Source organism: Tachypleus tridentatus, chromosome 7, assembly GCF_004210375.1.
Source record: "Tachypleus tridentatus isolate NWPU-2018 chromosome 7, ASM421037v1, whole genome shotgun sequence".
NCBI classification, from domain to species: domain Eukaryota; kingdom Metazoa; phylum Arthropoda; class Merostomata; order Xiphosura; family Limulidae; genus Tachypleus; species Tachypleus tridentatus.
In genome coordinates this window covers 18,721,828-18,735,942 of record NC_134831.1, presented here as the reverse complement: position 1 = coordinate 18,735,942, position 14,115 = coordinate 18,721,828, and the positions used below count along the sequence as shown (strand labels likewise).

Sequence of the window (14,115 nt, the reverse complement as noted above, 5' to 3'; positions counted from 1 at the left end):
ACAAATGAAATAATATTTGCCTGTTTAAGTCAAAATTCTTTTTTCAAAAAGCTGCTTGAATGAAGTTTTCAGTGACTTGTAAACTTTGACATATTTTATTTTGCACATTTGAGAAATCTAGATGCCTTTGAGAGTGGTGTTCAACAACCTATCCTTGTTATGTGCAAAATGTACATAACTACCTGCTTGCACACTAATCTTAATGTTAGAGACAATATATTGAGCAGGGTTTTCTTCCAGGGTACGCAATTTTCCAGTATCAGTTAACATGCCACTTGTGATAAATTATTTCTCTTAAACTTCAACATCTTCATCAGAATTTCTCTTATCATCATCCCCCTCACAGTTGGTATACCAACACCCAATGTAAGAAAACTATCAACCATTCCTTCATCTATGCTATTGATGTAAATCAAAGAACAAAGGTTGTTACACTGAGACTTCAATGTGATGATGTAAAAATGGCTAAGAAAGCATCATTAATATATTTTAACACTGTAGGAGGACTGAAGTCATATAAATTGTCTATTCATGTCAAAGTTACAATAACATTAATTAACACCAGAACACCAGCAAATCTCTTACTTTTTCTAGATATGGCAGAATAAAGACACCTTTATTCTTGTTATAAAGAGGCAGAAACATAGAACAAGGTAGCATAACTTGTAGCTATTCTTAATTATTTTTATCGGAAAACAAATATTTGCATTTATTGGAAAACAAAATTAAGACAAGACATGGGTAAGAATGCTATGGGTATATTACAATTTTCTTATTAACAAGAACAACTGTAGAAGGAAGCATATAAGCAAAAAAGTGGTTACTACAATGTAGACATAGCTTAGAATAATTAATGTTTCATTAAATAAATTATTTTAATATTCTTGTAGTTATTAGAGAATAGTAAAAAAATAGGACTTCTTGATGAAACTCTGTAGAATGGATGGCAACTGCCTGTTGTGGAGACACAAGTGTAGAGGACAACGTTTTAAAAGGCAATGAATAAAGTTGTGGAAGCAAATTCACTATAAATGAAGGCCAAAATATGGTCAAAACTGCACTTTTCTATGTCCAAGAGGTTAAGTTTGGGGTATAATAAAAAGTGAGGGTGAACTATCTAAATAATGTATGTATTGTGGTCGCTGGGGAGTTAAAAAACCTGGCTAAGTAATATTAATTTACGATATGAGAGTACTAACTACTTAGTAGAAGTGTAGAATTAACTGTACAAGTTGTAAACCACGTGACAAGGTTGCGAAAAGGTGACTTGCTTGCTGTTTGGTTGAAGTACCTTGTTGCTGAGAAGAGGAAGAAAATACAATAGTTGTGTGTTTATTGTTAAGAGATAGCATTTTCAGTTCCATTCTTCTTTCCAAATTTTTATAATACAAAGTGGAACTGACCAGAAAGAGTATTCAGGATAAACGTTGAGTCACTGGTGTAGCAGCTGCGAGTCTTTGGACTTACAACCCAAAAATTAGGGGTTTGATTCTTCTTTATAACCACAGTAGATAGCTTGATATAGTTTTACTATAATAATAAAAACAAAACCACTTAAGTCATACTTCCGTGTTGGAAAAGGTGAAAATAAAGGACAGAAAGGAAGTCACTACTAACTTAAGATATTAAAGTTCTGTCTACCTAGTAGTCTTGTATAGTTTGATGCAGTCACAGGACATTATATGACCACATTGTCTATAAATTGGCTTACCATAGTTTTCCAAGCCTCAAACTGGGACAGTTTTCAATTTTTATTGTAGGTACCAGCATTGGTATAATAAAGTGCTTTCACAACCTAACTCTTCTCAATCTTTAATGCTGCCACAAAAAAACAAAAAATGAACACTGGTAGTTTATATCTCTAATATTTATTTAAATTCAGCAAGGAAAGGAACATCAAAATTTCATGAATTTTTCACTGAACACTTTTTTTTTGTGACCATTCATATTTTTCACTTCAATGAATTTTATTCAAAAAATCTTTATTTAGTTTTTATTTTTCAAAGAACTCACTGCAACTAAAGTCAATATTGAGTTTACAAGACAACAGTCTTGACAACAGTCAATGAATTTTATTCAAAAAATCTTTATTTAGTTTTTATTTTTCAAAGAACTCACTGCAACTAAAGTCAATATTGAGTTTACAAGACAACAGTCCTGTTACTGTTGATTCATTCATCAGACCTCTTTCTTGAGACCAAATGCTATTCATCACTAAAACTACTATTTCAACAGGGGCTGAAGTACCTGGTAAACACAAAATGTACTCCATAACTTGCCTGAGATCAGGAACAAAAATACTTTAAATTTGAAGTGGTTGAAAAGCTCTACCCATTTTTTTTCACAACCACTCGTCACATTTTGATGACCAGAAGGATTTAACAAGAACAACTTCATCAAACAGATCATCAACATTGATTGCAGCATTTTCAAACATTTCATTAATTTTTTTCAGCAGCTGATTCTAAGTCAGGCCACATGAAAACACTGTTTTTTATCCAAACAAAGTAGTCCCCACTACCAAAACTGTTTTCCCACAGCTCAATATAAGACAGGCAGTAATAATAAAAAAACTAGTAAATTCCTTCATAATCAAGTCTACTTGGTATCCTCCCTCTTCCTCTAGCACACTGAGTATTTTCTTTGCACCAAGGGGAATAAAGTTATTTTGTTTTTCTTTCAGGTTGGTTTTAAACTTAAGTTCTGCAACAGTATCACTTGCAGTTGCTTTTGTTTTCTCCATGGCAAAAATCACTTTGTTGAACAAGCCTAGTTGTCCATGAATAACTAGATACATTTCTCCACATTTACTCTAAAAAAATCTTTTTATCAACAATGGGCATTGTTCTTGTGAACAAAAATATGACTTAAGTCCTTCATAAATCTGGAGAATTCTCTCAACAGCTGGTAGCAAAGACAGAAATCATATATTTCCATATTGGAGAACCTCCTTGTACTCAATTTCTACAAACTCACAGAATTCTGTTAGGTGTGTAACACACACAGTGTAAATATAGAAATACTTGTTAATTTTGACCACCAAGCTTTCCACTTCAATAGGAAGGACATAAACTGGAGTTTGGAGAGAGTTATGGGCACCACAACCAAGACCCACAATATTTCTACCAAGCTCCTCCTTCAATTGATTATATACATTTTTTCCTTTTCTCTTTACACCAAAATTTGTATTGCAGTTGCCACCACAATAAGCAAGTTTTTTTGATAAATCATGTTTTTTAAAGTGGACACTAAGCAATTCATCATAATTTCTGATGTCACTGCAGAAACCAACTGAGTCTTAAAAGTTTTACTTTCACTCCTTCCACTGGCAAAAAAATATCACACCATGACAGGTATAATTTTGGCATCTTTTTTATTTGAAACATCTGCTGTAAGAGAAAAGAATTGGATCTCCATTAAGTCTTTCTTTGTTGGTAAAGGAACAATTGCATTAAAAATAATAGCCTCATTCTTTGTTCTGGCAGAACTGAACTTTGGTTCAAATAACTTTGTTATCAGTTTGGAAGAGCAATCAGCCGTTTTAAAGCTTATGTGAAAAGAAAAGGTTGACTCTAGTAGTTATTAACAAATCACTCTCTTCAGGCACAATTTTTTGAAGAACACATCAATTCTTGAACTTTGAGTAGCTACTGAAAGACTAGCTGCATGTTTAGCACTTTTTAAATAGTCTTTTATGTCTGAACAGCCACCATGTGAAACAGAGAACACTGCAAACATTTTATTCTGTCCTCCTTCCCACAATTTTTTTTTCCAAAATTGATATTCTTCTTGCAATTCACTGTTGAATGTGCACATTCTTTTATCAACTTTGGGCATTATGACTAGGATTAATTTCTAAAATCAAAGAACAAAGATAATTCATTATCTACCGTATGACTAATATAATAAATACTGTAAAATATAAAGCAATCACAAAGCACAAACACTTGCTCAAAGAAAGCTTTGCATGTGCAGCTGCCGTTACGCTCGTACCCCCAATGGCAGCCCATTGAAGAATCATTATAATTGTACAGGTACCGAATCAGCTGTCTGTAAATTTCGTCTTATGCAATACCTTTGAAAAATTGCATGCTACAGTACTATGGTTCTCTCTACCCATCAACTAATAAAATTAAAACTTAAAAATTATTATTATTTTTTTACCAACATCAAGTTAGGACTCTATGCAGATTTTAACGTTTTCCGTTTATTATTTTGGAGATTATGACTTTTAATCAAAAACCGGGATATTCCGAGGCAATTCTCTATCAATCAGGATAAATTAGTAAACTGGACGGGAAACCAGAACTTTCCTGGTCAAACCGGGACGTATGGTAAGCCTATCTTTAAAGCATTGTAAGTTGTGAAAAACGAAGTTGACATTTTTGTTTAATGTTACCAAGCACGTATTGTTGCTTTTCATGTGTAGCATGGGCGTACGTTTTACACCCATTTAGTTAAAACGTAAACATGTTCGAATTTCGGTCCTACAACTATAAATGAAATTGTAGTAAACACATAAATGAAAATCGAGCCATCTAGTAGCTGGTTCCCTCCGAAGTTTCCCTCAGGATAGGTGGTGCTCGATCGGTCTCATCCAGTGAAACGAATGACTAGAGGCCTTAGAGCCGAAACGACCTCAACCTGTTCTGAAACTTTAAATGGGTGAAAAGTCCGACTTGCTTGACTGAAGCCCGGACGTTCGGATGTAGGTGTCCAGTGGGCCATTTTTGTAAGCAGAACTGACGCTGTGGGATGAACCAGAATCCAGGTTAAGGCGCCCGATGCAAGACATTTTTTTACTTCCTTTTTGAGGCCTTTGTCTCACTCTCCTTTCTCACCTGTTATTTTCATACTGCCCCACCCCACTTCATTGCCTCAAACAATGACAAATTAAAATACAGGAAAACTCCTACGTACAGTGAAATAAACTTCCATGAGCGGGAACGAAGAGGAACTACAATGTTCCTGAACGAATTACGACTTTTTTTTAAACTTCGCTCGAAGTTACAGGAGGACTATCTGCTTTAGTTGTCACTAATTTAGCAGTGTAAAGCTAGAGGAAAGACAGTTAGTCATCACCATCCACCGCCGACTCTTGGGGTACTCTTTTGCCAACGAATAATGGGATTGACCGTATCATTATAACGCCCCTAAGGCTGAAAGGGCGAGCATGTTTGGTGTGACGGGGATTCGATCCCGCTACCGTCAGATTGCGAGTCGAGCGCTTTAACTACGTGGCCGTGCCGGGCCTATCAAAGAAGGAGGTAGAGGTCCAGATGTACCTAATCTTCCTAGGTCACGTGATTAAACAACATATAGTGAACAGCGAGGTTCTGTATGAAAATGAGGTTGGACTGAATTGCAGATTCCCTCATTTCAAATGCTAACTTTATATTAGGCTTAAGTGGAAAAGAGTATATGCACACTAACTAAATGTCAACGTCTACAGACTAGTTGAACTTCCAACGAGAAGGCATCAATTGTGATGTTTTTCAGGTAACAACAATAAAGAGAAAGCAGTAGAAGTGTCACGTATAACGACAATTTCACAACAATGTAGAACACCAGTAACTTGTTTGACGCATTTAATATTAGACAGTCCATAGAGAACAAGGGTGTGGAACAACACAAGCTTGGCATTGCCATGCCAAGGCTGAATAATGAATTTCAAGAACATCTTCATAGCACCAAGTAAGGTAAGCCTAGCACTAGCAAACTGAACACATAAAAATCACAAAACAACAGCCATAGCATTAACATGTTTAACAACTGAGCAAGCCTTAAAGCTCTCAGTGAAGCATCACAGGGAAAACAAAGAACACTAACAGGAAGGCTAACAAAACAAACCAACGTCAGACAGTACACTATACACAAGTTAAGACTCTGAGATCAGTCACAGTAATGTCTCGAATGAGGAAAGCAATGCTTCTGAATTTAGCAGTGATCAGGAAAACAACGAAAAAAGTTGAGGAATCACAACACATCATAAAATAACGACACACGAGGAGAACACTTGCACAGAACAAAAATCCACTGAGGTAGTGAATAAGCAATTCAAAAAGAAGAATATCAAACAATACGAACAAATATAAGAAAAAAAACACACAAAAGATACAAACCAAACTACACTTGTGGTTTACATCATTTTAACTTAGCTGCAAGATAAGCTTCTCCAAACTGTGTTCTCAAAACTGAGCGTACTACTAAAATAATTGTTGCAGGATGCCTTTTAATCCGGAACAATGGATATTCTTCTACGAGTGAGCGTTCCATAGCAAAAGTTGTTAGTCATAAGAGGTATTCATCCGTCAATAGACCTCGAACAAGTCAAAGAAGAAATAAGACTTGAAGGTAAAGTTCACAAGATTAGAAATAATAATCTCTACAGAAACCAACACACCCACACATTTAATCAAAGTAACTACAGAAAGCACAGAATATATACAAAACCACATTCAAAATGGATTAATAATGTGGTCTCAAAAATGTACACTGTGAGAAGTTAAAACATCATAAGTCGTAGTTACACAGTGTTTTAACTGTAGAATATTTGAGCTTATGGCAGCTGCCGATAAATCTACCATACGATGTGTTGAATAAAGTGAAAACAATAGATCATCTGAATACTCTCGGACTCGCAGAAAAAACTAAATGGTGTAAATGTAACGACGATTGGTTTGTTTGAATTTCGCGCAAAGCTACACGAGGGTTATTTGCGCTAGCCGTCCGAAATTTAGTAGCGTAAGATTAGAGGGAGAGAAACTAGCCATTACCACCCACCGTCAACTCTTGGGTTACTCTTTTACCAACGTATAGTGGGATTGACCGTCACATTATAATACTCACACAGGTGAAAGGACGAGCTTGTTTGGTGTGACGGGGACACCAAGAATAAGTCTAGTGCCTTAACCACCTGACAATGCAGGGTCTGTAACAAGGAACATGCTGCCAATTATAAAGGATGCCAGAAATATAAAGACATGAAACAATGGATATATAATATAAGAAACAATATATACAATACAAACATGACAACATCAGAAATAAAATTAAAACCAAATCACATTATTCATCAAAAGACTCCACTACTTACCAACACAGAAAGCCAATACAAGTACAACCCATAGAAGAACATACTTTGAGGTAACACAACAAGAAACACATCCATAAACCAAAGAAAAACACAAGCAACTAACAAACAAGCTCAACAGAGAAAGTACAAACACTGACAATGAAGGTAACAGAAAAAACAACAACAACAGCAATTACAATTCAAGAGTGAAGTAAATCGAATAAAATTATCAACATTATAACATTAATTACATAGGCATGAGACGGTTTTATTTCTTGAAGTATTTACATGTTATCCAGTAATTTCTGTACGCTGAATCTGAAAATATCTATTTTTCTCCATCACGTTCGGATTTTTCACAACGCGTCATAAAGCAATGCATAAAAGAAAGATCACAACATGTAGTTTTGAAACTAAAAGTTGTAGACTTCACACACACGAAAAAAAAATCAGAATGAATGATGACGCATATTCGTTTGACATCGATGTTCTTCTCTTTTGCTCAGTTTTTTTTTTGTATTTTGTTAACAAACATAATAATAAAAAATGTCCATCGTGGTAAACTAAATATTAATTTGATTTAAGTAAAAGTTTCATCTTCCCAATTTGTGAAGAATCCTTACGTGATAGAAAAAGAGTTTGTTTTTTGAATTTCGCGCGAAGCTACTCGAGGGCTATTTGCGCTAGCCGTCCCTAATTTAGCAGTGTAAGACTAGAGGGAAGGCAGCTGATAGAAAAAGAAGAGAGTATTATTTTCGAAATCTGCTCAGCTGAATTATGGAAAAATCTGTTATCAAAAGTTTGTTTGTTTGTTCTTGAATTTTGTGCAAAGCTAAACGAGGGCTATTTGCGCTAGTTGTTTCTAATTTAGCAGTATAAGACTAGAGGGAAGGCAGCTAGTCACCACCAACCGCCGCCAACTCTTGGGATACTTTTTAGCAAAGAATAGTGGGATTAACCATAACATTATAATGCCTCACGGATGAAAGGGCGAGCATATTTGCTGTGACGGAGATTTGAACGTTTACAATATCAGATATACAAAATTCTAACTATCATCATACCAAAATGAATAAGAAACTTACAAGTCAAACAGTGCTAGGCTAACATAATCCAATACACAAACGTAATTGTATTTTAAAAGGGGTTCTGAATGTGAAAATAGGATTGTGTGTGTGTATTACTTATAAACACAAGTATTGTGTGAACGTGGACTAATAGTGTATTTATGCATAAGTGAAACTAGTGAAAATATACGAGTTAATATTACCACATGAATTGGACATGACACGCAAGGGGCATGTTAATTAAAACTGCGGAAAATGGATAAAATTTAACATAGTGTGTTTAATTTAGTAATGCAACAATGTGATAGGGTTATTCAGCAACAGTGCAAACAAAATAAGAATCCTCGAGAGGGAAGAAGAGGGCAGTGTAGAACCTGACCCTCCCTGATCTAAAATATGGAGCGAGTCCTGATGGCAGGTAGGTGACAAGGCTTTGAAATAGGAAAAAGGACCACGTAGCTGACCTAATGTTGACACCCTGATCTCGTGGAATAACTATAGCAGTTAACAGTAAACTTACAACAAGTAAAGGAGAGAGGAAAAGGTGTAAATAGAACCTGGCCCTTCCAGATCGTGCAGAGCACAATCAGACATTGATCTGATCCAGTGATGACAGTAGGCTAATTCTGATTTTAATGATTATAGCTTTCAGATTTTTACTTGATTATGATCTGATACAATGGGTCGAAAGGTTGTAATAATTAAAATCAGAACTTGCTTGTTGTTAAAGTTGCTGCTATTGTGTTTTAAATTAATCATTGAGATTGGTGGGTTCTTCATAAAACATTGAATTTAAATTCCTTTAAGTGGCAAGCGGAGTTTTAAGCTCAGGAATAAACTAAATTCTCCATTTATCTTATGTGAATGGTTAAATCAGCAAGATGAGCTATTATTGTCAGTGAATCAGATAATAACTGAGACGGTTACACCTTTGGTCTGTAACCCCACCAGTTCATCATGAGATTGCTGCTACACGGTTAAGGCTAATTGGCATGTTTAATTCATGTAAGCACTGGAAAGTTCAGATTTTCATGTAAAATTTGGTCTTCAAATTATATAATTGTTATTGACAAATATTCAGCAGAAAAAATTTCAACAACCATATAAATATTTTAAAGTTATTTCATGTTTAAAATAAAATAATCGTAACTTTGTTCACTTAGTAGCTGTACGGGTTCACGTTGTAAAATGAAATTGAAATAGGCAATTGGATATCAAAATGATAGTTTTAGCAAGGGCCCCCAGTGGCACAACGGTTTGTCCGCGACTTACAACGTTAAAAAGCATGTTTTGATACTCATGGTATGCAGAGCACAGGTAGCCCATCGTGTAGCTATATATTTTACATATTTTACTATTTAAATTCAGATTGGGATTATTTTAAATTCAGTATGTTTTTTGTTTTAAGTTTAATTTATAGGGTAGTAAATACACAAACTGGTAACAGCTTTCTTTGTTAGGATGTAAACATTTTCCAGAAGCTGGTAAATCACGATTATAATTAATTATATTTGTCACAAGACATTGACATTTAGGCCTATTATATGTTAAAAAATACATTCTTTATTCAGTCTGTTAGAGATTTTTAAGAATTAGAAGAGTGTATTATAATAATAATATTCCAACCATACCATATTTACTATATTGTTTGCTTGTTTGAATACAACAAACACGATAGTGGTCAGAACATTACTTATATAAGTCATTTATTACAACAACCAATGTTTTCGTGTGAATACCTTTTATAAGGTGGCTGAAAGAAAAAGTAGTATATGTGTGTGTATATATATATACATACCTTAATTTATTATATACGTAGTTTATATGCAGAATGTTTTAATTTTAACTAATTCCTATTTTTGTTCTTTTTTAGTTAATTTTGCATATTTGAAAATAAATATTTAACAATGATAATTGTAAAGACACTTTGCGTAGCATGTCTTTGATTGGAACTATTCCTTTTTCTTAGACCTTGCAGTAATTTTATAGAGGATGTGGTTCGACAAGGTGATAGATTTTGATCGGGATCCAGATCATTTTTGGGATCTGGAAGGGTCTGGTTTGTTTTCAATTTTACGCAAAACTACACTATGGTTATTTGCACTGGATGTATCTGATATAGAAGCAGTAGACTAGAGGGAAGGCAGCCAGTGAACATCATCTTCTACCGACTGTTGTACTTCACTTTTACTAAATAATAGTGGGGTTGACCTTCACATTATACCGCTCTCAGAGCTGAAAAGGCGAGCATGTGCGTAATGACAGGGATTCGAACAGGATCTGAAAGTAGCAAAGTAAACGTTTTGATATAAATATGTTGAAAATAACGAGAATGTACAGCTTACCTTGTTTTCTTACACAGTACGGAGAAGAAATGTTCTTTATGTAGTCTCTATCGTTGTAAAGTTCCCCGCTGGTATAGCGGTAAGTCTACGGATTTACAACGCTAAAGTCAGGGGCTCGATTCCCCTCGGTAGACTCAGCAGATAGTGCGATGTGGCTTTGTTATAAGAAAACACACACACACACTCGTTGTAAAGTTTCTAAGCTACACCTATGAATAAGACAACGGAAGTACACAAAAGGAAAACAAAACTAAAAATAAAAGCAGGATTTCGCAATAACTCAAGTGCTGCTGTAAGACTTTTAGGGGAGATTGTTTTTTAAATTTCGCGCAATGTTACATGAGGGCTATCTGCGCTAGCCGTCCCTAATTTAGCAGTGTAAGACTAAAGGGAAGGCAGCTAGTCATTACCACCCACCGCCAACTCTTGGGCTACTCTTTTATCAACGAATAGTGAGATTGACCATCATATTATAACGTCCCCACGACTGAAAGGGCGAGCATGTTTGGTGTGATGGGGATTCGAACACGCGACCTTCGGATTACGAGTCGACCGCATTAACCACCTGGCCATGCAGGGCCTTTTAGGATAGAAGAGATCTAAATAGTTAAACAGCATTTGTAACTAATAGATGTAAAAGATAAGAAAACAACCACAAAAACTACCAATGAAAATTTCAGAAACGGTAACATGAGAAAACAAATATTAAATATCTCACCTAGAATTTAGAAACAAAGGACAAACCCAAATAATGTATATTAACTACAATATTTGAATTTAATATACACCTATTTATTTCACCACAAGACACATACATGTGTATATATATTGCTTCCCTTGGCCCAGCGGCAAATCTGGGGGTGGATGGGGGGTTATAACGCTTAACGTCGTGTTTTTCTGATTGAAGCACAGGTAGCATATTGTGTAGTGTTAATAAGGTAATAACAAACTAGCCAAATAACTCTAGTTTTCTGTATCTCTCCCTATAGGTACATATTGAGATAAACCAAGAGATAAAGAAATACTGAAATGTAAATTAACAGATGTGTAAACCAATACTGAAGTTTAAGTTCATACTTTGCGCATGAAATATAGAAATACGTAACTTTCTTTGGGTAATCTCGAAAGTGGTGACATTTGTTTTTCAACTAGGAAGCACTGTTTCTATCGTGATATGGCGCAGACTGTTTCTGGCACCATAACTGAAATGATAATAAGCTATTATAATTAGAGATAAGTTTGACAAACAAACCTCGAAAACCATCCTTGTAAAGTTTCGAGACATCTTCTTAATTGTCACTAAATAATTACTTATGTCGCTAAGCTTGTTTTGTAACTAGGGAGTCAGTTTTAATATGAAAATGCAATTATTCAAAACAACAGTAATTGTTGGTGTTTACCAACCAGTTAATAACACGGAAATAAAGTTAATGGGATTATCATTGTGGTGATAATTATTAAAGACGTTGGATACATCATAAAACGTTTATTTAAGCAAACAACAGACGTACAGCCATGCGATGTCTGGAGATATAATATATCAAACTCATTAAGAATAAAGTGCTTAATAGTTTGTTGATTTGTTTAATATATTTCATATCTTTAATGACTTGTTACGTATTCATGAGTTAATTCACTTCCAAATTAAACATATTAATAGCAAAATTTGTGAACGCTGTTTTTATAAGAATTAATGTAGTTCCGGTAGCGCTATTGTATTTTTCGTTACAATTGTACTTATAATGTTGAAAACCAGCTTCAAATTGTTTTATTCACCAGTTATTTAGAGTTAGTAGAACTATCAACTGGCTACAATGTATAGTTCTATAAGAGAAAGGCTTAAGACATTCTCACATTTTAAAGTTTTGTACTTAAGTCTGATGGTTGTTGTGAGTATAACATCTATTACCTTTTGTATTTACTTTTTCAAAGTTTTCCTAGACGACTATTTAACCTATCCAACCGTGTTAAAGGTGGACATAGATAAGGGAGAACAATTAACATTCCCAGCTGTGACAATCTGTAGTCATAACAGGTGAGTTTGTATTATATATGTGTTAGTTTTCCTTTTTTGTTGTCACGGGCCCGGCATGGCCAAGCGTGTTAAGGCGTGCGACTCGTAATCTGAGGGTCGCGGGCTCGCATTCCCGTCGCGCCAAACATGCTCGCCCTTTCAGCCGTGAGGGCGTTATAATGTGTCAGTCAATCCCACTATTCGTTGGTACAAGAGTAGCCCAAGAGTTGGCGGTGGGTGGTGATGACTAGCTGCCTTCCCTCTAGTCTTACACTGCTAAATTAGGGACGGCTAGCGCAGATAGCCCTCGAGTAGCTTTGTGCGAAATTCAAAAACAAAACAAAACAAAACCTTTTTTGTTAAATAATAAACTCTGGCAATTTTATTTGATTTTAGATATTTTCCTTCGTTTCAGGTTTGAAACCTTTTATACTGACGTGTGATGCAAAAATGATAACAGAAGTGTTAAGCTCTGAATTTTAGCGAAAGAACTGAGTAAATAAACCGTGTTAATAAAGACAGGCAATCAGTGCGCTTCTAAAACATTTGTTTTTCAAACTACTTCGTATTTTTAGAGCTTGTACGGTTTATCTGTAATATAACTAAGTACAACGGTGCTAGAGAACCCGAGGTAAATTATAAATTTGCAAAATGTCAGTTTTGTTACATCTCATTATCGTCGTATAAATATGTTGAAATTTATATATCGTATATTTGAGATAAGTCTGTATCTTTTAAGCACTGTCTCATTTACTAAAATTGCCCAGCATAGCCAGGTGGTTAAGACACTCGACTCGTAATCCAAGGGTCGCGGGTTCGAATCTCCGTCACACAAAACATGCTCGCCCTTTCACCTGTGGGGCGTTACAATGTGACGGTTAATCCCTCTATTCGTTAGTAAGAGTGCAGCCAAACAGCTGGCGGCGGATGATGATGACTAGCTGCCATCTATCTAGTCCTTTTGTTCTAAATTAAAGATAGCTAGCGCAGATAACTCTCATGTAGTTTTGCGCTAAATTCATAACAAACAAACCAATCTCAGATCATTGCAACATACATTGTCGAATATTTTTTCAGTATCGAGAAATCATGCGACAGTGCATTTTTTCTATTAAAACAATCTGTGATTGATTCGGTTAGTATATGTAAATTGCCTGCAGTTTTTCTGACATTTTTTGCTAAATTAATAGACGTTTTCACTTTTCCTACTTACAAGTGTAAAATAAAAATTTACAGTTATCAAAAATATACCAAACCTTATATGTATAAATATCTCGTGGAAGATTACATAAGCATTGTCTTATCTCCTGATTGGTAAGACTGGTATATGAAGTACACCATAAAAGCATACTATGGATATTATAGTCATTGCTGCACTCTAAGAGTGACGTCAGATCCCACAGTTTGGTGGGTTTGTTTGTTTTGTTTTTGAATTTCGCGCAAAGCTACTCGAGGGCTATCTGCGCTAGCCGCCCCTAATTTAGCAGTGTAAGACTAGAGGGAAGGCAGCTAGTCATCACCACCCACCGCTAACTCTTGGGCTACTCTTTTACCAACGAATAGTGGGATTGACCTTCACATTATAACGCCCCCACGGCTGAAAGGGCGAGCATG

The 14,115-nt window shown here is 35.3% G+C and overlaps 1 protein-coding gene across 3 annotated transcripts in view; it reads left to right on the top strand.

Moving 5' to 3' along the window:
- The first annotated feature begins 12,248 nt into the window (after positions 1 to 12,248).
- LOC143255231 (epithelial sodium channel subunit gamma-like) overlaps positions 12,249 to 14,115 on the top strand; it is a 37,174-nt gene continuing 35,307 nt past the window's right edge. For all 3 annotated transcript variants that reach the window (XM_076510570.1, XM_076510568.1, XM_076510569.1), the window contains exon 1: positions 12,249 to 12,522. Coding sequence is in view for 2 of the 3 variants with exons in the window: in XM_076510568.1 (XP_076366683.1) it covers positions 12,302 to 12,522 (221 nt within the window). In the remaining variant the exon portion in view is untranslated. The remainder of the gene's footprint in view (positions 12,523 to 14,115) is intronic.